The sequence below is a fragment of the Aspergillus welwitschiae genome (genome assembly GCF_003344945.1).
Source record: "Aspergillus welwitschiae strain CBS 139.54b unplaced genomic scaffold BDQ94scaffold_13, whole genome shotgun sequence".
In the NCBI taxonomy this organism is placed as follows: domain Eukaryota; kingdom Fungi; phylum Ascomycota; class Eurotiomycetes; order Eurotiales; family Aspergillaceae; genus Aspergillus; species Aspergillus welwitschiae.
The window spans coordinates 406,527-428,309 of NW_020798707.1; the positions used below are offsets into that span (position 1 = coordinate 406,527).

The window sequence follows — 21,783 nt, forward strand, 5'->3', positions numbered from 1 at the left end:
AACAATGCTGCAGAAATGGGAAGTGGGAATTCGAAACGTCGCAATGTGGATATAGACTTCTACCTCCGCCGAGTTTTCCGGAAGAAGTCCTTTCGGTATGTTCATGCTGTCACCCAGTTCCTACTAGAGTAACTGGACTTAATACATATCATTGTGTAGTCCTCTTCAGCGTGAAGTAATCACGGCGGCCATCAACGGCCATGATGTGTTTCTGCAGGCAAACACTTCATTCGGGAAAAGCCTGTGCTTCCAACTACCTGCAGTAATAAGCCATGGCGGTAGGTCCACCTGCGTCGACCTTTTGAACATTTTCGTCTTTTGGAATGCATCTGATAATATCCTTAGTGACCGTAGTGATCAGTCCTTTGCTTGCTTTGATGGTCAGCCTGAGAAACATCCACTCTCGAGGGGTACTAATATCTCGTGCAGACCGACCAAGTAAAGGCACTTCAAGCTTTAGGGATTGCGGTAGCAACAATCAATTCCACGACTCCGATTGCTGAGAGGCGTATAATCCTGGACGACCTCCTATCGGGTCATCCAAAGACCCGGCTTCTCTACGTGACACCAGAACTCTGTCAAACAGAAGGCTTTCGACGCAATCTACAGACTATTCACCGTCAGGGAGAGCTAATTCGTGTTGCCATCGACGAAGCGCATTGCATCAGTGAATGGGGTCATGACTTTCGGCCGGCGTACAAAGAACTGGGCTGGTTCAAGCAAGTTTTGACGAATCCGCCGGTTCCAATTAGTGCGCTTACGGCGACTGCAACGCCTCGTGTTCGGGAAGATATCATCAAACTTCTTGGATTAGACACTTCCAAGCTGAAGATCTTCAACACTCCTTCTGCGCGTCCAAACATACATTACGAGATAAGGTACCTCGACGATTTTGCAAGCGACCCCACAGAGCCAGAAAACTTTCAGATTCACAACCTCGTCTCATGGCTCCAGTCTGTCCAGGCCCGCAGAGAGGCCGTCACTGGCACTGCACCCGCCACGCTTCCCCCGATATCCGGGATTATCTATGTGCCTCTCAGGACCGTATCTGACAAACTCGCCCCTGCTCTCTCAGCAAGCTGGCCTGGCCGTATCCATGCTGTGGCTTACCACGCTGGCCTATCCTCCGAAGACCGTACGCGCATTCAGTCCGAATGGACATCGTCTAAGACGTTCCCTCGGCATGCAAACAATAAGAACGAATCACCGGAACACCCGGCATTTTACATCATAGTCGCTACTACTGCATTCGGCATGGGCATCGATAGCCCACACGTCCGCTTCGTTGTTCATTGGAGTCCGCCACGGAGCTTCGAAGGCTTCGTTCAAGAATCCGGTCGTGCAGGTCGCGACGGTCATGCTGCCGCATCCATTGTCTACTACAACACACAAGAGCGAGACAGAATTCTTGATCGTCTGCAACGAGACATTGAGAACGCTCGCAATCGCACTGGTGCGCATATGAGCAACCAGAACAGCAAGGCACAAACCACCGTTCAAAATCAGCTTGCCCGACTAGCGAGCTTTCAGAAAGTGATCAGCTACTGTGAGAATACCACACGATGCAGGCATGACCTGATCAAGGATTTCTTTGGCGATCTCGAACTTGAGAAGATGGGCTCCCAAGTCCCTACGTCTGGGATAAAAACTAATGGTTCGACTGCATCACCATGTGACTTTGCTTGTGACTTCTGCAAAGAAGGTTCGCACGCTCTTGCCCAGCGAAAGGCGAAAATGGCTCCCGAAAGCCACCCGGACGACTTCGTCGACGTGGACGTCCCGTGGTATATGCAGAGGATGTTTCCAGGGGTGTTTTCCTGAGGTTGATCCTTGGAGTAAGTTTGAGTATCTCTCAGGAGTTTCATATATATTGCGACAAGAATCTCAACGATACTGGGTATAGATACTGGCCATCTTGCTGATCTACCACTGTCACGACTATTCTTGTCAAGCCAGCGTACGCGAAAGACATCGGTATTACGGTTATATACCGTCTGGAATGATTGTTTATACCACCCCAGGGAGGAGGCGTGCAGTCATCCTACCAGAGCCAAGGCATTGCGCAAACCAGATAATTCGCTAGGCAAAACAGCAAATGTTCTTTTAGCATCAACAATGAGCGCATATTTCCGGCTTTGCTCTACAGACTTTAGCAACACAGACCAAACCTTGGTTGAATAAGAACGAAAGAACGGACTAAAGGTACAGACAGCTTAGAGGCAGCTCGGTCGTCGATGGGCTCGCTGGCAGGCAGGATAACCATTGCGCCTGCATAGAATCACCGTTTCATATTCGTGAATAGCATAGCCTTCCTTGATTATCTACTCTGGGCTAGTGCTGTGGCAGTTTCCCAACCACCACCTCACAGTCCTGGAGGGGGAGGAACCTAAATCGAGCAGAGCAGTTAATATTTCCGCTTGACCACACGACATTGACTCGGTCACATATTACTTACCGCGCTGTAGCTACCGCCGGGTGGGGGAGGTGGCGGAGAGCCCGATCCCGGAGGGGGAGGAGGAGGAGCCTCGCTGGCGGGAGGAGGCGGTGGCGGAGCGGGGCTCTGGGATTGTTGCTGTTGCTGTTGCTGCTGCTGAGCAGCCGCCTGATAATATTGGTAGTAGGCAAGGTAGTTCTGGTAACCGCCGTAGGCAGCATACGGGTCGGTTCCGTAGTATTGAGCATACTGGGCGCTGTAGTCAGGAGTTCCGGTACCCGAACCGCCAGCACCACCCGCGGCTTGGGTCGACGGGCTGGCAGAAGTAGACGGCGAGTTTTGGTGATGGTTGTTACCATATCCGCCGCCGCCACCACCACCACCGCCGCCGTAACCTCCACCGTAGTGATAGCGGTCTCCGCGCTGGCCGCCATAGCCGCCGTAGCTGTGCTGGGGCGGGTTCTCCTTGAAACGCTGGTACTGTTCACGGACGTTGGCTAGTAGATCCTCACACAAGGCCTTTGCACTCTGGACATCGTTCGGGTCGGGACCACTGCAGAAAAAAAAAGTAATAAGCATCAATGCAAGTTGTCTCGGATGTTGCAGGGCCAGGAAGGGGTGTAGGAGCGTTACGTACGCAACGTGCAGGAACATCGGCTCATCGCTTTCCCTGCCAGTGCTGGGCTCCATGAAACCAGAGCCACGGCCTTTAATTTGAACCTTGCAGCGAGTCTTTTGCTGGATGTGCTTCACGTAGGCACCGCCTTGGCCGACGACCTGAGCGCGGAGGTTGAAGCCAGGGATCGGTTCGAGATCGACGGGGATCCGCTCCTCGGGCCATTTGCGCTGTATACCATTGATTAGTGATACTTTTCCTGATGAGCTTGAGTTGAAAGGAATGAAGAGGGTAGCTCCTGGTGGAGTATTATATGGTGGGAGGGACGTACACGACCGTACTCATCCCGCTCCACTTGCTCGGGTTCGCGGCGACGGAACCGGCGCTCATCGACCAGGTTGGGGAGCTCTTTCTTCATGAGATCGTCGATCAAGGCGACAGCCTTCTCAAGGCCTTCCTTGTTTGTGCTCGTTACGTGGAGATAAAGCGGAGGGTTCTGGGTAGGGAACACATGTTAGTATGTTCAGAGAGCTGGGTGGGTATGTAGAACGTACCGCAGCGGTGGCCATGCTCTTGTCCGGGTAATAGTTTCCTCTTGTAGTGACATCTTGAAAAGAGAACAGAAATGATGAGCTTCCTTCTTGTAGTCAAACGTTTGATATAAACAGTGTAAAATATGGAATGAAAGGCGTACCGGCGCCAGTTTCTTCTTTGATCTAAATGTCACGCAGCGGAGGTCAGCAGATGCAAATGAGGGCAAGTGTTGGGATGCTATTGCAAGACGTTGACTTGGGTAAGCTTTAGCCATAACCACAAAACGAATCATTGGAAAAACGGGGGGATAGATAGAAGAGAAGAAAGAGGCCAAAAATGAGCAAGCAAAACCAAGCAAAGGCGCATGGCGAACGACGGAAGCCAGCAGCTAGCTTGCGACAAGTTTTGGGCTTGGGCCTGGGCAGGATCAGCGGATGTAAACAGGAGTAATTACCATCTTCTGAGTAGAGCCTTTGGTCAGCGTGTAACGGTTGCGCAAGTCATTAATCTCAATATCCTTGATATAGTCTCCATCAGCAACGTAGATCTCCGCGTTCAACTTTCCAGATGCATCGCCGGTGGGAGGTGAGCCGGATGTTGGTACGGGGCTTGCGGTCTAAGTAGTAGAAGCCAGGGTCAGCATATCATGTTATTCCGTGCCTTGCGACCAGTGTCAGTCATGCTTACCGAGCGAATTGGAGGAACGTCGACATGTTGAATACCCTTTTTCGCTTGCAACTGGGCGTTGATCTTTGCCGCAGCGGCAGCTGTGTGTATGACTCCAACGTTAGTTCTGCTGCTACACAAGTTCCCTGCGCCATCGACTCTTGCCATTATCCTGAAGGAACGAACGTACCAGCGGCGGCAGCGGGATCGGTCTTCTTCGCAGGGTCCGCGCTAGGGCTCCGAGGTTCACGACTGAGAGGGCTGCGAGCTCGAGTCGACTCGGACTGTCGCGACGAGGGAGACCGAGAGCGGCGGTCGAAGCGCGACGGGCGTCGCACTTCCGGCTCGGTCTGATCAAACCGAGAGCGTTTCGAGCGGCGATCGTCCATAGTATCGGCAATGTCGGGAGTGAGAGGTAAGAGAAGGGGAAGGGATAAGTAACGTCTAAGGTGAAAATGAAGGGCGTGAGGCAAGGCAGCAAGGTAGGCCCGAAAAGGCCAAGATAAACTTGCCAAAGACTTTCGCAGGCGGTGGAGTTTGGAACGATCCGCCCGGTTTGGCCGCTAAAGAAGACTCGACTCGAGATGGTTTAGTGGCCCAGCGAAAAAGTAGCAGAAACTAAGCAAGAAATGCCAGCCACGGGGGATGCCGAGCTGCCACTCCGGAGAACTTAGTGGTAGCGGCCCTTTGCGCTTGGGACCAATAATAGGCCTAGTGTTTTAAGTGTGTGTAGTAGATAGTTGTGCCCGTACTAACCGTACAGGGTCCTTTCGATCGAATAATTTCCCCGGAGAGATGATAGGTAGGTAACTGAACACAATAATTCATTCGAACATTGCAGAAGATGTACTGGATGAATCTATAAGATTCTCAAACCACCAAGTAGTAACAACAAGACAATAGAATCTCGATCAAGAAACGAAAGATGCAGCCCCGATCATGTGAGTTCCAAAACAACTAACCCCAAAACAGCCAAGCGGCAAACACTATCTAGTCAGTATGGTAAGTAATAAAACTTGTCACGGGACGACGAATCCTTACCGCCGGGACTGAGTCAGCGCCCCGAGGTCGGAAGGCCGCCGCGTATAAAATGCAATGCGAAGTTCAACCTGCGGACTTTATTCTCCGCGACCCCAGAAAGCCCTGCGAGGATCTCCGGACTTTGCTGCCTGCCACTGTTTCCCACAAGTGCAGGCCTAATCCGTCGCGGCGATCATGGCATTCCGGCGTCCTTTGATGCTGTCAACGACAGCATCAACGCCTTTCCTGTCCGTTGCGAGCCGCAACTCACGCCTGGGAGCCTCCCGATTCAGCACCACCATTCGGGCCTCTTCCTCCAGTTCGACCTCAGCCCTAGCCTACAAGGCCCTTCATCGCCGGTCTCCCCTCCCTCTCCCCGTCAACGATGCCTCGCCGCAATGGGACGCCCCCACGGCCGTTTCGTCCATTCTCTACGAAACCCCTTCCGTCCCCACCAACCCTCCCAAGCGCCATATCCTGAACTGTCTGGTGCAGAACGAGCCCGGTGTGCTGTCCCGCGTGTCCGGTATCCTGGCTGCTCGCGGCTTCAACATCGACTCTCTCGTCGTCTGCAACACCGAGGTCGAGGATCTGTCTCGTATGACCATCGTCTTGCAGGGTCAGGACGGCGTCGTCGAGCAGGCTCGTCGTCAACTCGATGATCTCGTCCCCGTCTGGGCCGTCCTCGATTACACTGACTCCGCCCTGGTGCAGCGCGAACTCCTCCTCGCCAAGGTCAGCATCTTGGGCCCCGAGTTCTTCGAGGAATTGCTGCAGCACCACCGCGAAATCACCACCCCCGGTGAGCAGACTGAGGGTCAGAAGGATAAGGCTGCGCAAGTTGCGAAGACCGAGTTCCACCCCCGTAATCTGCCCCATTCTCAGGCTTTGAGACACAAGCATGAGCATTTGGATGCGATTACTCGCTTGACTCATCAGTTCGGTGGAAAGGTGCTGGATATCAGTACCAACAACTGCATTGTTGAGGTGTAAGTTTCCTCCCTAACCAGCATGAGTCATACGATTCTGGTTTTTCTTGGTGCTAATGATATGTGATATAGCTCCGCCAAACCCTCCCGTATCGACTCCTTCATGAAGCTCATCGGCCCCTTCGGTGTCCTCGAGTCCACCCGTACCGGTCTGATGGCTCTGCCCCGGTCTCCTCTCTTCGAGCCTAGCGAGGAGATCGAGAAGGACGCCGCTGACGTTGTTGACGCCAGCACCCTTCCCCCCGGTTAAATGTAATCGTCTGTGCGCTTTTACTTATCTATCCATTATCTATATCCCTCAATGTAAAAAGCACAACCACAATGTATTTCATCCATATTTCCTTTGCAAGTCTAAGCTAAGCTTAATAATATGTTGTAAATTCGCATGTTCAATGATTCATTCGAAGTGTTTTGTGTACGTCTATATCTTCGGCCTGCAAGCATTCTCGTTTGCGATATGGATAGGGTCATAAGCAGTGGTAGTAATCGGCTGTAGAGCTGTGAATTGAACCTAATATTACTAGTAATAATAGTATCACTTTCCATTGAGAGCCAATCGTACTCAGCTTTGTATTTAAAATGAGTCATCCGTATCCTAGCGAAAAGCCCAATAGACTAAGAAAGGAATAGCCTAGTTACCCCAACGTCAAAACGCCCGATCTATTCATAACGCCAGCTCAGGCTGAATGAGAGACCGATTTAAGCCCGCTTGTAAAAGCATGAACTAAACAATAACCCAGAAATGGAAAACAAAGAAAGAAAGAATAAACTCCTAAAGCTTGACTCGCGCCTTGATCCCCTTCCCATGATAAAACACTATATCCCGATAGTGTTGAATCTGAACGCCAACCTTCGCCACGGCATCTAATCCAAGAGTGCCTCCCAGCGCTTTCTTCAGCGCGTCATAGCCAATACCGCCGAGATTCAAATCCACAGGCAGCCGGGGTGTAATTGAAATACCCGGCGGCACGGGGAACGGCACGCGGTAGTCGATGGTGCCGACTTCCTCGTCGCCCTCGTAAAAGGCCTGCGCATATACCGAAGTGATGTCAATGGTGGTGTTGGGGAATGGTGAGGATAGTGTGAACTCGGCCGTCGATGACCAGAGGTGCATCTAGCAGCACTCATGCAAGTTAGTCTTCCGCTTGTCTTGAACGGAGCGCGCGCTCCTTGGATGAACAAATGCCTCGTTATGATTATGAAAGAATGTATATGCGGTGATTTATATGTTATGTTCCAAGACGATATCTATGAAAGTAGATAATACCGTAGCTCCTTGAATGAACCCTTTTGGGCCATCATCAGGGTCGTCCCCGGTACCGGGGGCATGAGGCACGGGTACCCGAGGAATTTGAACCTCGAGCCCTAGTTTCGATAGTGCCTTCCCAAGTTTGGGTAGTCCCGGGATCGTTCCCTCATGTGTCCGTACTGTAACAGTGGTGTTGTATCCTGCGACGGTAATTAGAAATTGGAGGAAAGAAAAGGGCTTTCTGAAGCTCACCAGAAATATACCTGGAGAGTAGCTCCCGGCCAGCAGTGACGCCAGTCTCCCCATCCAGAACAAGTGGGCTCCATGTGAGGTCCACGGGGAGACCATCATTGGCGCCCGGTGTAATTGTAAGATCCTTCGCAGTGATATGTCCGACTTTAGAACCGTTAAATAGAAGCAGGAAATCGACTGATGGCACTGATGCTGAGTATGGCGAGGGGTTGGTCACGTTGACCAGAGCCTTCACAAGAAGAGATGAGGCAGTAGTAGTTCCCAGTTCTACCGATGCAATACGCGGGCTTAATTCGTCCAAAGAACCACCGTATGGGGCTACAGGAAAGTCAGTCGATAGGCCAGGGTGTCAGCCAGATTTGACTTACGCTTAACCACGATCTCACCCTGTGCGGGTATCTCACTAACAGCAAAAGTGCCCAATCCGGTGGTGACTTCCGCATCTACACTGGCGGCGACATCAAGCTTGACCCGTTTTCCTTGGAAAATCAAGTCTTGAAGAACATCAGTCAAGACATCTTCATCCGTCACTTCAAGCGGCGCTTTCTTGATCCCGAAGTCGACGTACAACGCTGGCGAGCCATCAACATCGTCGAGCAGGGTCGAGTTGGCAGCTTGCCATTTTCGCAAGTTCAATATTCCAAGTTTATTGCCACCGTAAAACACGTCAGCAGTAGCCCGGACCCTAGGAACATCCAACTGAAGGCCTAGTTCTTTCGGCAGCCCAATCAGCACCTTGACCAACGCAGATACCGTCGGCTGTGATTCTGGGGAATCGGGTTCTGCAAAGGGATCTGGCAGGGTGAAATGCACGTCCGACATTGTGAAATTCCTGACGAGATTGTCAAGGGCATGCCCGGTAAAGCTCAGCGGCACTGTCACACTTTTGAGGATATCTACAACCCATCCGGGTGTAGCCAGAGAAGGTGGGTCCGCTCCACGGACATAGACAGTGGTTCCATCTCCATGAATGTAGCTCTTGACCAGGAAATCCAGAGGGGAACCTTTCATTCCTGGACAAACTCTGGTCAGGTCCTCAGAGAGTCCTTGAATTATGCCGGCGACGTCAAATGATGTTGGCTGGCCAGGAGTAATGGGGAACCCTCGAGTCGTAGCAGCAGCTACCCGAATCGGGGCATCACCAGGAGAGCAATTTGGGACCAGCACTTCGAACCCGAGCGGAGGAATGTTCACTCCGAACGGTGAATCAAACTGAGCAGCAACTGAGGCATCAATTGCCATTGCGCCTTGCTGTCCTGGGTCTTCCGCATCATGAACGTTGAAATTCGTGATGTTGACAGCCGGCAAAGAAGGAAAGTCGCCCTCTAGATCCGGGTTAATAGGTTATACGATGAATCGGAATAGTATGGGACCAACCTTCAATAGTGAGGGAGTCGGAAAGGAACTGCTGGCCCAGGCTGAGGAAGCCCGACTTGATATCAAGTGTTGCTGTTCCTCTGACCGTCAGTTTCTCGAGCTTTCCGTTCAACCAGTCCAGTGCGACATTGTGAATTCCCTCAAAGTCTCCAGGCACAAAGTCTGCCAGGAAATTGACATGGTTTACATGACCATTCTGAATGTTGACCCTGACGGAAGGCAAGTTTGCCGTGCCAAGGAGAACGTTCCCATACTCTGGGAGATATAGTTCGACTTCTGACTGGCCGGATTCAGCCTCCCTTCCGATCCAAGTGACGAAACGACCAATGTCCCGCACCGGTCTCTTGTGTACGCGCCCCGCATCGAGCACCACGTCCCCTTGTACCCGGGCTTGAAGGCCATCGGCAGTGGCTGATTCGATTGAGACATTGGTGGGCTTGAAGACCACCGCCTCCTTGGCGTATTCCTTCACGGCAGCTGGGGCGATGAAGGCGAAGATGAGAATCGCGACTACAGCAGCCACTGTAAGGAGAGCACAGAAAATCGGCCATCGTATACGTCCACGGCGTTTCTTGAGTGACCCATTGGGCGAGAGACTTCGAGGTCGGACAGACGACGGCCTCCTGGAACCGGTCCCGCCGTATCCCAGTAAATCGTCATTGTGATGGATGAGGAGAGGGGTGGATTCGGAAGAGAGCTCATACGGACCAGGCTCCGAATCTGGGTGATGGGAAGCTTTGCCAATGGATGTTGGGGAGCGCTGAGGCGAGATAGGTCGTGGCTCTTGCTCTAGCAGAAGCCGGCTTGCCTCCTCAGCCATGGTGGCTGGCGCTAGGGAGCGGGGAGAAGATCAGGGTTGGGAACGACAGAATGGCACGCTCCTGAGAGCAACTAGAGATGTGAACACGAGTTGCGAGTGTGGCAAGTGGCATGAAAGTGAGTGCTTGGCAAAGGGGAAGGAGATGGGGGGAATCGGAGGAAATAAATAAGCAGCGGGAAGGCAAGAGAGAGCAATGATGGGCTGAGGGAATGCGTTGAAGGAGTGACAACTTGACAGGCAGACTGATTGGGTACGTGGAGAGCATCCCGGCCAGTCCAATCCGGCTGATCGTCAACGTAAGTAAGGCTGGTCCGGGCGGTGTGGGGGATGCATTCAACTTCTCCCATCAAATACCAGAATTCAAGGTGAGGCAGACTCTTACTAAATCATTAAGTGATTCGATGATCTGCTGGAAGCGGTAGGCCCCCGATCTTGTTGCTGCCCTACTCGGAGATTTTCTGAATCCTACTGGGATGATCCAAGTAGCCCAATGTACTTGGTCGAGTCCAGTACTTAGTAGTACCACTTCGCATCGCTATAAATATACTGTCACCGGCAGCCTAGTAGGGGTTGATACACTGATCTGATCGATAGGAATTACTGGATAGATAAACTACAGTCAGAGTGGAGCTCTGATGCCCATATTTAATCTCCATAGACTGCATAAGCTGGAGTAGTGCGGTACTATATACTAGTCAATAATGTGGCCGCCACGGATAGCAGCGACTAGTTAGATAGATACTACTTGACGAGACACTAGGGTCTATTCATCCAACCATGCTTTACCGCAGTTAAGCTTATTATTAGTTATCCTGTAAGCAAGAGATCATTGATTTCAAGACCACCCAAAAAAGGTTGCTGTCAGTCATCCGGAAGTCATGAATGAATGCCCGCATTTTCACATGCCATTCCGCCGCGCACGGGCGCCTTCGAGCTCCAGCCGAAGGTGGTTCGATCTTCTCCTCCAACCCCGACGATCATCACGATCTGGGTTTAATAGCCCATTGTGTCCTCTCTCCATCTTCAACAATCTTCTCACCTCATTTGTCTCGAATACTTCCCCGCAAAAGATCATCTGGTGACCGTGTGGTCCTAACGCCCCCATGGATGTAAGTGTCCCTTGCCCCAGATCCACCCACACCCACTCACTAACTGCCCATCAACATCAGTCTTCACAATCTCAAAGTGGATTTCGATCACGCCGTTCATATCCCACCCTACACCATGTATCTCTGTCTCCACTGAACCCTCGATTTCCCATCGACGACGATACCGATGCCCCAGACTATTTCTCTCCTCGCCACGAAATCACCGGCACCCCCAGCACAACCAGGACCTCTTATCTCTCTAGTTTCTCCGTCCCCGGAACCCCAGGCGTCCTATCCCACTCTCACTCCCGTAGCGGGTCCCGCGTTCGTCGCCATTCCCGAAGCAAGAGCTCCACTCGCATCCATTCCAGCGACACCAATTTACAGTCCCGGAGCGTGGCCAGTCCACTTCATCACCAACAGAATGAAGAACTCCGCCGAAGCAGAGCACGCTCCTCCCGGCGTCACCCCGATGCCGTCCACCACCATCACAATCCAGACACAGAATGGATGCTCCGCGCAGGCATCGCCCTCGCATCCTCGACCCGCGAAGAAAAAGGTCAAAGCTGGCTCGTTAAACGCCAAAGCTCAACCAGCCTCGTCTCGGACAGCCATCAAATCGACCTAGACAGCCAACAGCATCAACAACCATGGACCTCACGGAGCAGCACCCGCCGTTCTCAATCCGGCATATCCACCCCTGCTGCCTACTCTCGTCGAGCCTCCCGCTCACGCCCAACAAGCCGCAGATCCAGCAGACCAGACCTGGCCATGACCAGCCTCGACATAACCCGGTTTTCCGGCAGACGAGAGATCCCCACCACAACCAGCAGCAGTGGCATCCACACGCCCCTCGAAGCAGAGCAATCCCGTCACATGCTCCCCGATTTCGTGGACGAGCGCATCCGCGCCGAGATGGCAAATATAGCCTCCGAAGAAGATGAAGGAGAAGAAGAAGACAACCTCAGCTTCACATCCACCTCCGACTCCCTCCACGCCTCCGAAGACGAACTAGACGAACAAGAATTCCAGCGTCTCACCCGCGAACGAGGCTTCGGACTAGGCAGCTGGATCGACCGAATGGTAGAATGGACCCTATTCGGCGTCGACGACTGGCCACTCTCTACTACCACAACAACTGCACCACCAGCAGTAACATCAGTGGAGACCATCGACCACGACCCTCAATCTCTCATGCATGAGAACATCCATTCCCAAGAAACAGACACCATATCCATAGCGACAGAGTCAGATATCGCTTCCATAAGCGAAGAGAAACCCGGAACCCGCGGCGGGTGGGAAGATGCCGGATGGTTGTTCAGGGTTGTGAAACGTGCACTGTCATGAACGGGAGAAGACCACAAAGTAGAACAGGGCAATTTTACTTACTTCCATACTTATTGTATAATTTAACCATGGATGGATCCTCTCTCTTCTCTATGAGAATACAACCACTAATAGCAAGGTATATATATTCATGGATAGGGTAACCAATAATATTCTCTTTTCTTCATATAGTACTTAGTAGTATTAAGCAACTAAGCCATGTAAAGACTTACCCAAGTGAGCACGGGACAAGGGTTAGCTACTTACTGAGTTCTTTTTCTTGTTTTTCTTATCCTGCACGACGGTCTGCGAACACGTAAGTGCATACGTATGACCCCCCATGCTGACATGGCCACTTAGTTAAGTTCGTGGTTAGCGTACCGCCGGGTTGACTGGTTGGTGAGAGTTGTTGCACGGTGTCTGTATCATTGAAAGTTGCTACTGAGTTAATACTATGGGATGGATGGTTATGGAGTAGGTCTATTTAGTAGCTGTTTAGTTAATGTGGCATACTATGTGATTACTATGTTTCGCTACTTACAAGTAAGTAGCAGAATAATACTAGTGTAGTCTTGTAGCGTACAGATAACTCTTACTACCTAAATTGTAATGCTAGTTACATCATCATGGTTGCAAGTGTTGGCGATGGCGTGAGACTGAGTTAAAGGCGCATGTATACCAATGTTTCTACCGAGTTGTTGGTTAGGCAGGATATATTTCTGCAGTGCGAGGGAGGTTTCTCAAATGTGGAACATTAGCAGGAGGATAAATTATCAGAGCAGCAGAATGTAACGAGAGTATCAGTTGGTTGATAACCCGAGACGGCTCGGGAGGTTGGTTCTCGTGGTATTGTGACTATCTGGACAATGATGCTCCCTTTTGTTCTTATGCTTTACTGACATGTAGTGTAACCCGTCCCACCAAATGAAAGAAGCCTCCCAAAACCCGAAGAAGAATATACCTGACACCAGTGATATTAAGGGGAAAATAGTAAAGGGTATACAAGATAGGGCAAAGACAAGGAAAATGCAGCTAGGCTGAAAGAATGAAGCGGTTTTTTCCCACGGCGGTTCGAGTATATATCGCCGAGACAGAAGAGGAACACATGAAGTGAAAGGAAATGATAAGAAGAGAACGTCGAGGAATGAAAGAATGTACCATGCTCGGCCTTGACAATGCAGGATCATGGTGCAAGTTTGGAACGAAATGAAGGATCCTGGGCCTTGATCTGACAATCTAGAAATCATGGGGTTGGCGTCCAGAGATATGACACAAAAAAGCAGGAAATAGAAAATAAAACGAAAAGAATATGTTTGCTTGCACACAGTAAACGCCAAGGTGACCCTCAACTCTAGTTCATGCAGTAGGTAGTCGTGATCGTATCATACGTGGACGTGCACGGTCGAGGATTCGGACAGTAGCCCTAAGTTTTAGAGGGCAGGTAAAAGTGTCGCGTATTTGATGTTATGGTTGGAAATGATGATAAGGCGGATTGCGGTTGTCGATGGCTGACCGGATTCACCATGGCCCAACCTTGACGGGGGTACCGAGCCCGTATGTGCCCGACAGGAGTTGCTCCCGGATGGACCCAAGGTCATTGCCGCCTGGGCTTCCATAACCTTGGGCATCCGGTCTGTGCATCCATCCCAAACTGGAACCAAGCTCGTTGACGGCTGCCTGCAGTTTACCGCCCGAGTTGTGATTGTGCTTCGCCAACTTCTGATCCCAACCACCGTATTGTAACTGAATTCCACCACCACGCTTGGCTGCTTCCCGAATCACCAAAATCCAAGCCTTGCAGATCTCATCGTATGCAGAATCCCGCTCGAGGTTGTTCTGTGGTGTACTCCAACGGGGCAGTGCGTGAATTATGTCGGTCGCACCATCCAGGTAACTCAAGGAAACAGACGACTGCGTCTCGTGAGGTGGTAGGAAATGTGGAGTGAAGTCGCTCAGAGCATCTAGAAGATTCCCCAGCGGTTGTCGGACACGATTGTATGCATAATCTGATTCGGAGTTGCCACCGAGCGGGAACGACGACTGAAGGGCAGATTCGTAATGTCGAAGGACTTGAAGGGCAGATGCCACGCTGGGTCGAGGTGCTGTGTGCACCACTTCATCAACCAAACCTGGATGACGCTCACACACGGTCCGAAGGATGCCCCGAAGAGCGTCTGTGTCCAAGGTCTCCAGCAGTCGGGGGAGAGCGAGAGGCCGTCCGCTAACATTCGGACGAGCACGCTTGATGTTTCGGTTGACTGGAAGGGTTCTCGGGGTCAAGGCGGGAGAGTTGGTAGGTGATGCTGACATTCGACCATCGTGATCATTCTCATCGTCGGCTTTCCGTTTGCGGTTGTTGGGAGTGTGAATGGGGGTAGACACTGATATCAGTCAGTCATCAAAGGTCACATAGCAAGGGAATCATCATCGAATGCACTGGGGAAAGACAGGGAGATGCTTACTTGGACGGGAGGGAGAAGGACGGGAGTATTCGTAAAAGTGATGAGGAGGCACAGGTGGTGTAGCCACCAAGCTGTTCATGATGACCACAAACAGCTGGATGGCAAAGGGAAAGAGGGAGGGGAGGAAGAGAGGTAACGGGAGATGACGGGGGGGAAAGCAGAGATGAGGGATCAAAGGTCAGCCAGGAGCACGAGGGAAAATATCAAAGGGGGAAAGGATAAGGAAAGCGAACAAGCAAGGGAAAGACGGAGTGCAGGATGGAGGATGAAGGGGAGACTTTCTGAAGTGGTGGGGAAAGAGAGAAAGACGAGCGAGAAGCGGTGGACGGGCGGGTTGCGGGAGGCAACGCGGGCCTGAGATGCATTTCCCGCGGATCCATGACTCTGACTTGAAAGTCTGTGACTGCTCTTCTCCTCTACCGTTTACCCACTTGCTCAATGTGATCCACCCATTTCCACCTTGGAATACTACCCTCTTCCTCCCTCCTGATTTGTGGCAAAAACCCTGTTACTATTATCCCAGGCTTTGCGGCTGCTGCGTCAACTTGGCCCTGCACCACTTACAGATCCCCAAGGTCCGCATGACCCCAACTCATCAAGCGTCAACTCTAAAACCGCCCGATAAACGGAGCATCTTGTCAATGACTGATACAGTCGACCGGACTGTTCCACCGCGTGGCCATCTTGGGATACGGGACCAGCCATTATCTATGTTCCCTGATGCCACCCTCATTTTCATTTTCCCTTATCCAAGCCTGCAATATCCTTCCAACATGCTGTGCTTCTGAGGAAGTTACATGCTAACCCTGTGACGCTGTCGTGACTACGTCTGCAGTCTCAAATCTCTGCCGCCCCGGATTGACATTCATCTGCACACCTTACCCTAGAGCAGGAATGATCCTCAAGCTGTAACCTGGTCGACCTTGCAGAAAACGAGCCCTGAGGTCTTGTTTTAGTGGAACATCAGACTAACGTTGTCCAGCTACCCTGGTATCCGGAACTGGGGCTAATCATACACTCCTCGGGTTCAATTCTGCTGCCCCCTTAATTTTCATATCTGACTTTACATCATTGGAATTGACCTAACGCTGGCTGAGGGATTAGTCCGACTAAGACCTCATATACTGAACCCACAAGCAAGGTCCAGGAGGGGGCTTACGATCTAGGGCCATGAGAGTTCCTATAGTAACCTCCAGAGAAACGCCTCACCCACGGCATCGAGCAGTGAGGATGCCCTCAACTGAAACATTCTCCCGTTGAACACTGCGTCATGGTAACCTTGCCGTATTCCAGACATCCTTATTGAACTGTTCGCAAGCCACTCGGTTGACAGGTAGGCGATAGATGGGTCTGACTTTTAGCGTTTGACATATGACACTTTGCTCGTGTCTGGGATATTGGTCTGGGGTTATCGTCCAACCACCTGAGACCGCGTGAGGTCGTAGCCCTATGGCTTACTGGCTGCAAACGACGACATCGAAAGTATAGATCCCTGGCTCCGGGCGTCCTGGCATATCGTCAACCATTTGTAGAAGTGTCACTTATAGTGCCAAGATATTCTCAATATATCTTTCATACGAACCTAATAAGGAACAGAGCCCACAGAATAGCATAGCCAACCTCAAAGTACTACAAGAAAACAACACTTTCTCCGCACAGCGCGCATTATGGACACACATCCCATAGTAGTCATACCAATTTAGAAGTACTAAAGCCCCCAATCAACCAACCAATAATCCCCATAAAACCGAACCAATTCCCAGGATTCAAGCACCAAAAACCATCAAACAAGTACAAAGAAATCACACTGTAGTCAGTATTCTTTTTTCATTGCAAATCTACAGTGGTCCGTACGATAAATACAGACTGGGTAACATTCCCGTTCGTTGGCTTTTAAATGAACCGTGTCTGAGTCTGAGTGTCCATGGGATGCCTAAACACCACCACACAATTACTTCTCACATATATGCGTGGACCAACGAAGCCGGGTGCTGTTTGTAAAGAACCGGAATTGAAATTGCGATTCTAGGGGGTCAAAATGGATTTTAAATAAGAGGTGACACTGTGTGGTACGGATAGTGGGTAGTTCAGAGAGATAGGAGTGGATGATGATGAATATGAAGCCTGATTGAAAGGGTTGCTTCTTGATGTAGTCTAAATATATTGTGTACATCACATAGGCTTCAGGTAACAGAAAGCAAAAGATGAAAGGGAATGAGATATCTCATTTACAGATAGTAAGAATAAATGAAAAACAAATCCAAATCCTTTTGGGAAGCCTGACGCCAGAAAAAATGCGACCACCCAGATATACCGCGCAAACCATCCTTTACAACAGAGATGATGATGATGATGATGAATGAGGAGGACAATACTGACCCACAGAAGAAGGTAGATAGATACAAGAACTACTAATGATAGGTAGCAGTACCTTAGAGATACAAGGACTGGGCGGCGACAATGTCTCTGCGCACCTTGGTCAAGGCAGTCTCGAATTTACCCTCCAAATCTTCGCTTCCCATGACCTTGGCTGCCTGCGCCATCTGTCGGAGACACTCTTCCAATCGGCGGAAGACGCGAATCAGACTGCCTTCGTAGACATCGGTCATTTTGCTGCATTAGGGAAAAAGGGACCAGTCAGCAATCTAATACTACCACGGAAAAGAAAACGGCCGCGAATGGTGGACATTAAAACTTACCAGATGTCAGCAAAAGACTTGCCGTTCGCCCATTCAAAGATGACCTCCATCAGCTCCCAGTGGAAACCTTGCACGTATTCCTCCTCGTTGACCGCCAACTTGGACTCCTGGGAGACCTTGGCGACGATCCGAGCCTGCGCTTGGATCTCCCTGAGGGGCTTCGCGAGGTCTTCCCGTGTCAGAGCAGGGGTCTCCTTGGTCTTCTCTTCGAAGACGAAGACGCTCAAGGCAGCTGCCACTTGCTCTGGCGTAAGGTTATTGAAGAAACCGTTGAATAGAAGTTCACTGAGCATCAATTCGTCACCAGTACTAATCTCACAGGCAACGCGTGCCTTCAGTTGTACAACTTCGGCCTCGTTGATAAACCCGAATCGACGAAGTACACGCTTACGGCATTTCAACTCTTCGAGTTGCATAATTGCCATGGCATCCGAGATCTTCTTTTTGGTCTCCTTGATCTTGGTTCCCAAATTCACCTTCTCGGAGTACTGATCGTATAATTCGGGTAACCGTGGCGACTCGTGCAGGGGGTTGGAGAGAAGACGGGACTCTAGAACCTCGATTTTCTACAAAGTCGATTAGCCAACAGTGTCACCTCTATTTGTAAATTTCCGGATACTTACCCTGAGCGTCTTTTTGAACTCGTCATCCTTGATACCCATGTTCTCGATAGGATCAAGAGTGGCAATGCCATCCGGGAAGCGCTTCTTCACTTCCTCTAGGGTGTTCTTCAAGTTGTTCCGTGTGTCATTTGGCTTCAAGTCTTTGGGAAGACGGAGGCAAACATGCGCAATGCTCTGAATACAGCTGAGAACAACTGGCACGACCTCCATGCGAGATTTTTCGCCCTCCTTGGGTGGCCTGACGCCAGCCGGTAAGTCCTCGAACGATTTGGTGCCCACGGAATCTCCATCGGCAATGTTAAGGAGAACATCCACTACATGCTTCTGATGATCGTTGAACTCTTCGTTCGAATTCTTCGGCGGCTTGCGATGCTTCCAGTTGACAACGATGCCCCACCCGAACTCAAGGTCCTTGTGCTTGATTTGAACCAAGCGCCCAGGTGTCATGTATGACAGGCAATGCTCGGGATGGCTCATCACTGCCTGCACATCATCGCCGAACTTGCGGAGCTGCTTGCGCAGATCGTAGTACTCGCGGATGGTTCCTTCATCGGGGATGCTGAGATTGGCACGCTTCTCTTCCATTTCCGTAAGTTCTATAGCACAGTCAGCAAGCAGCATTCGATAAAGCAGGGTATAGGGACGCACGTTTCTCAAGCTCTGCGACACCGGCGGTGTTTTGGAATTGATAGAAACATTTCTCCAGCATAAATTCGGGTGAGATGCCTTCCACACGCATGAGGTTAAGAATCATGTTGTAACCCAAATGGAAAGCCGAATTAAGTCGATCCTGTTCACCACGGACAATTTCCTTCGCCACGGCGGGGTCCATCTCCTCACCGACCATCATGATAACGATACCGCGATCATCAAGACCTCTTCGACCAGCACGGCCAGACATCTGAATAAACTCCGATGGCGTGACCCAACGCTGGCTGAAGCCGTCGAATTTCCGGACGCTTGTGAAGACGACAGTTCTCGCAGGCATGTTAAGACCAATAGAGAACGTCTCAGTGGCGAAGAGTACCTTGATCAGACCTTCTTGGAAAAGAATCTCAATCGTCTCTTTGAGGATGGGGAGCAGACCAGAGTGGTGGACACCAATACCCCTGCGAAGAAGAGGCAAGATATTCTGAATTTGGGGCAAATCCCTGTCCTCCTCGGACAGCATTTCGATCGCGCTGTCAAAGACCTTCTGAACCATCTCTTTCTCGGAATCGTCGTTGAAGGCCAAGTTCTTCATCTGCAGAGCACAGCTCTCACATTCGCGCTTGCTGAAACTGAACACAATGACGGGATTCAGGTTCTTGAGCATGACCATCTTCACGATCTTGAAGATGTCGCTCTTTTCCTGAGTGCCACCCTTGTTCAATCTCTTGTCCTTGCCCTTTCCTTTCCGCTTAGCCATCGCATCAGACGGGTCGTCGCCCCTCTTGTCGGCGATACTGCTCATGGCTTTCTGGAAATTCTCCTCGCGGAATACTCCCTTCTCATCCACAATAAGATGCATACCTTCCGATCCATTAGGGAAGAAGTAGTGTTGTAGTGGGGTCGGCCGGAAATCGGTATAGACGACATGGCATGGTTGGTTGTGCATCTTTGTTACCCATTCGGCGAATTGCATAGCATTGGGAATGGTGGCAGACAAGAATACATATCGAACCTTGTCGGGCAACAAGATAATGGTTTCCTCCCAGACGACACCTCTGACTATAGCGTAGGTCAGTATTTGGCAAACAAGAATCAGATCCATTAGACATACTCGCATCACGCATGTAGTGAATTTCATCAAAAATGACCCAGGCAACTTCGCGCATGATCTCAGAACCCCGGTACAGCATGGACCGCAAAATCTCAGTTGTCATGACAAGGCAAGTGGCTGTGGGATTGATGGTGACATCTCCAGTCATCAAGCCCGCATCTCCAAATTCCTCAGCAAACTCTCGGTACTTCTGGTTACTCAAAGCCTTGATCGGACTCGTATAGATAACTCTCTGGTTGTTCTTCAAACACTGCGCAATGGCGTACTCGGCGACCACGGTTTTTCCGGCACTAGTATGGGCTGAAACCAAGACACTTTCTTCTCTCTGAATCGAAGCAATCGCAACCTGCTGGAAAGGATCCAACGTGAATGGCCACACTCTGGCGGGGGTCTCCGGCGGCTTGTGTTCGGAAATGGGCACGTATGGGTACTTCGGCGGGATGGCGACCTGATGCCGCACCTGGTGGGACAACTTGACAGAGGTAGAGTCGTTGACGCCCTGAAGGCCTGCTGATCCCGCGACTTCGCGCTCCTGCTCCGTCTCGAATGAGTCCGCTACCACAGGCTCCGGCTCCTTCTCGAGGCGCGGGCGTTTCGCATCCGGTTGTTCATTGTTGTCGGCGGCGGGGCTTTCTTCGTCCTCCTTCGCTTCATCTTCTTCTTCGACAACAGGCGCATCCGTGATCTCGACATCCTCAGGGGTTTCCGTAGGGGTTTCCGTAGCAGCACCGTCCTCCTTCACGTCGCCATTGACCTGTCGCTTCTTGCTCTTGTCTTTCTTCGCTCGTTTGGGAGCTCCGTCCGCAGGCCTAACGGCCTGAGGCTGGTCCTCGAAGACGTCGAAAAGCTCATCCATCGTCGACAGTCTGCCACAAAGGACGCGGGAATGCACACTGGCCTGGACGGTGGTTGACGTTCTGCACCGTCTCACTGAAGAGCGATCGCACCGAGAAATTTCAATGAACCCGTGAAGGGAAGCGGCGTGTGATTGGCCCAGGCCTCTCAAGGCGGTGAATGGCTGCCGGCGAAACTTGCCGTTCGGAAAAGCAAGTCACGTGAGCGGACAGCCGGGGAGCAGCCGGGAGTATCGTTCCACTCGACTTGCTCGCACCTCCGCCCGTTGATACCAGTAGGATTGTCTCGACCGTCGTGCTTCTCTGCCTCATTCAAAGTGGGTGAAACCTGTTGCTTTTCATACCAATCCAGTCAATTGTCTCTAACTCAGCTCAAGATGTACGCTGCTACCGCCCTCCGCGCCAGAATGGCCACCTCCCTCGTTGCCCGTCGTGGCTTTTCCACCACCCGCGCTCAGCTCGGTAGCCCTTACCACTACGCCGAGGGCCCTCGCTCCAACATTCCCTTCAACCCCCTGACCAAGTACTTCTTCTGGAGATACTGGGCCTTCATGGGTATGTGGCCCAATTGGACGCTGTAGTCGTTGCGAATTGGACGTCTGACTGACTTGCTTACTCTAGTTACCGGTTTCGGTGCCCCCTTCGCCATTGCTGGTATGTTACCATTCGTCTTGCGACAGTCCACATTCGTCTCTCTAACATGTCCATTCCTACAGTCTGGCAGACCTACAAGACCCGCTAAACGCTCTCTCGTGCTGTATTTCCACATGCAATGGCATTGTTGGGCATTGGCAGTTGGTCGAAAATGTATCCTACGTTGGAAGCGCTCGGAAATTGTGTATAAAGCTAGAGAATTTATTATGCTCTGATTCAGGAAATTCCCGGTGTGAAACTTACACCAAAAACATCTGTAGTTGGGGGACGAAGTGCGGTGTGGTGGTGGTTGTCTGATGCCTTATTAGAATATGGATGAAGTCATTGGTCGATTTTTTGTCAGTAGGAAAATTAAAAT

At 51.1% G+C, this 21,783-nt stretch overlaps 8 protein-coding genes across 8 annotated transcripts; 4 read left to right on the forward strand and 4 right to left on the reverse strand.

Annotated features, from left to right (window-relative positions):
• Positions 1-15: 15 nt before the first annotated feature.
• Positions 16-1,821, forward strand: BDQ94DRAFT_169679 (putative RecQ family helicase RecQ; the record flags this gene model as incomplete). Its single annotated transcript, XM_026771343.1, has 4 exons — positions 16-95; positions 160-278; positions 346-380; positions 430-1,821. The coding sequence occupies 4 exons, from the start codon at positions 16-18 to the stop codon at positions 1,819-1,821; spliced, it is 1,626 nt and encodes a 541-aa protein (XP_026627173.1).
• Positions 1,822-2,091: 270 nt separating this feature from the next.
• Positions 2,092-4,839, reverse strand: BDQ94DRAFT_23295 (KH domain-containing protein). Its single transcript, XM_026775286.1, has 9 exons — positions 4,441-4,839; positions 4,272-4,351; positions 4,039-4,200; positions 3,745-3,766; positions 3,605-3,657; positions 3,382-3,546; positions 3,072-3,280; positions 2,456-2,987; positions 2,092-2,386 (listed from the first exon to the last, which is right to left on the reverse strand). The coding sequence occupies exons 1-9, from the start codon at positions 4,637-4,639 to the stop codon at positions 2,363-2,365; spliced, it is 1,446 nt and encodes a 481-aa protein (XP_026627174.1). The 5' UTR covers positions 4,640-4,839; the 3' UTR covers positions 2,092-2,362.
• A 513-nt stretch (positions 4,840-5,352) lies between these two features.
• Positions 5,353-6,787, forward strand: BDQ94DRAFT_142172 (acetolactate synthase regulatory subunit). Its single transcript, XM_026765980.1, has 2 exons — positions 5,353-6,259; positions 6,332-6,787. Exons 1-2 carry the CDS (start codon positions 5,466-5,468, stop codon positions 6,507-6,509), a joined length of 972 nt encoding a protein of 323 aa, XP_026627175.1. The 5' UTR covers positions 5,353-5,465; the 3' UTR covers positions 6,510-6,787.
• Positions 6,788-6,810: 23 nt separating this feature from the next.
• On the reverse strand, positions 6,811-10,156 carry BDQ94DRAFT_142175 (uncharacterized protein). The gene is made up of 5 exons (XM_026765981.1): positions 9,138-10,156; positions 8,129-9,085; positions 7,761-8,078; positions 7,527-7,708; positions 6,811-7,373 (listed from the first exon to the last, which is right to left on the reverse strand). Exons 1-5 carry the CDS (start codon positions 9,955-9,957, stop codon positions 7,032-7,034), a joined length of 2,619 nt encoding a protein of 872 aa, XP_026627176.1. The 5' UTR covers positions 9,958-10,156; the 3' UTR covers positions 6,811-7,031.
• Positions 10,157-10,993: 837 nt separating this feature from the next.
• BDQ94DRAFT_142176 (DUF3984 domain-containing protein) lies at positions 10,994-12,534 on the forward strand. The gene is made up of 2 exons (XM_026765982.1): positions 10,994-11,066; positions 11,127-12,534. The coding sequence occupies exons 1-2, from the start codon at positions 11,061-11,063 to the stop codon at positions 12,390-12,392; spliced, it is 1,272 nt and encodes a 423-aa protein (XP_026627177.1). The 5' UTR covers positions 10,994-11,060; the 3' UTR covers positions 12,393-12,534.
• A 1,355-nt stretch (positions 12,535-13,889) lies between these two features.
• On the reverse strand, positions 13,890-14,912 carry BDQ94DRAFT_169685 (cut8/STS1 family protein; the record flags this gene model as incomplete). The annotated part of the gene is made up of 2 exons (XM_026771344.1): positions 13,890-14,752; positions 14,834-14,912. The coding sequence occupies 2 exons, from the start codon at positions 14,910-14,912 to the stop codon at positions 13,890-13,892; spliced, it is 942 nt and encodes a 313-aa protein (XP_026627178.1).
• Positions 14,913-16,956: 2,044 nt separating this feature from the next.
• Positions 16,957-20,850, reverse strand: BDQ94DRAFT_142180 (ATP-dependent RNA helicase MTR4). The gene is made up of 5 exons (XM_026765983.1): positions 19,918-20,850; positions 18,804-19,865; positions 18,156-18,751; positions 17,533-18,098; positions 16,957-17,446 (listed from the first exon to the last, which is right to left on the reverse strand). Exons 1-5 carry the CDS (start codon positions 20,771-20,773, stop codon positions 17,266-17,268), a joined length of 3,261 nt encoding a protein of 1,086 aa, XP_026627179.1. The 5' UTR covers positions 20,774-20,850; the 3' UTR covers positions 16,957-17,265.
• Positions 20,851-21,039: 189 nt separating this feature from the next.
• Positions 21,040-21,764, forward strand: BDQ94DRAFT_142181 (cytochrome c oxidase VIIc family protein). The gene is made up of 4 exons (XM_026765984.1): positions 21,040-21,088; positions 21,149-21,326; positions 21,393-21,425; positions 21,488-21,764. Exons 2-4 carry the CDS (start codon positions 21,149-21,151, stop codon positions 21,511-21,513), a joined length of 237 nt encoding a protein of 78 aa, XP_026627180.1. The 5' UTR covers positions 21,040-21,088; the 3' UTR covers positions 21,514-21,764.
• Positions 21,765-21,783: the final 19 nt, after the last annotated feature.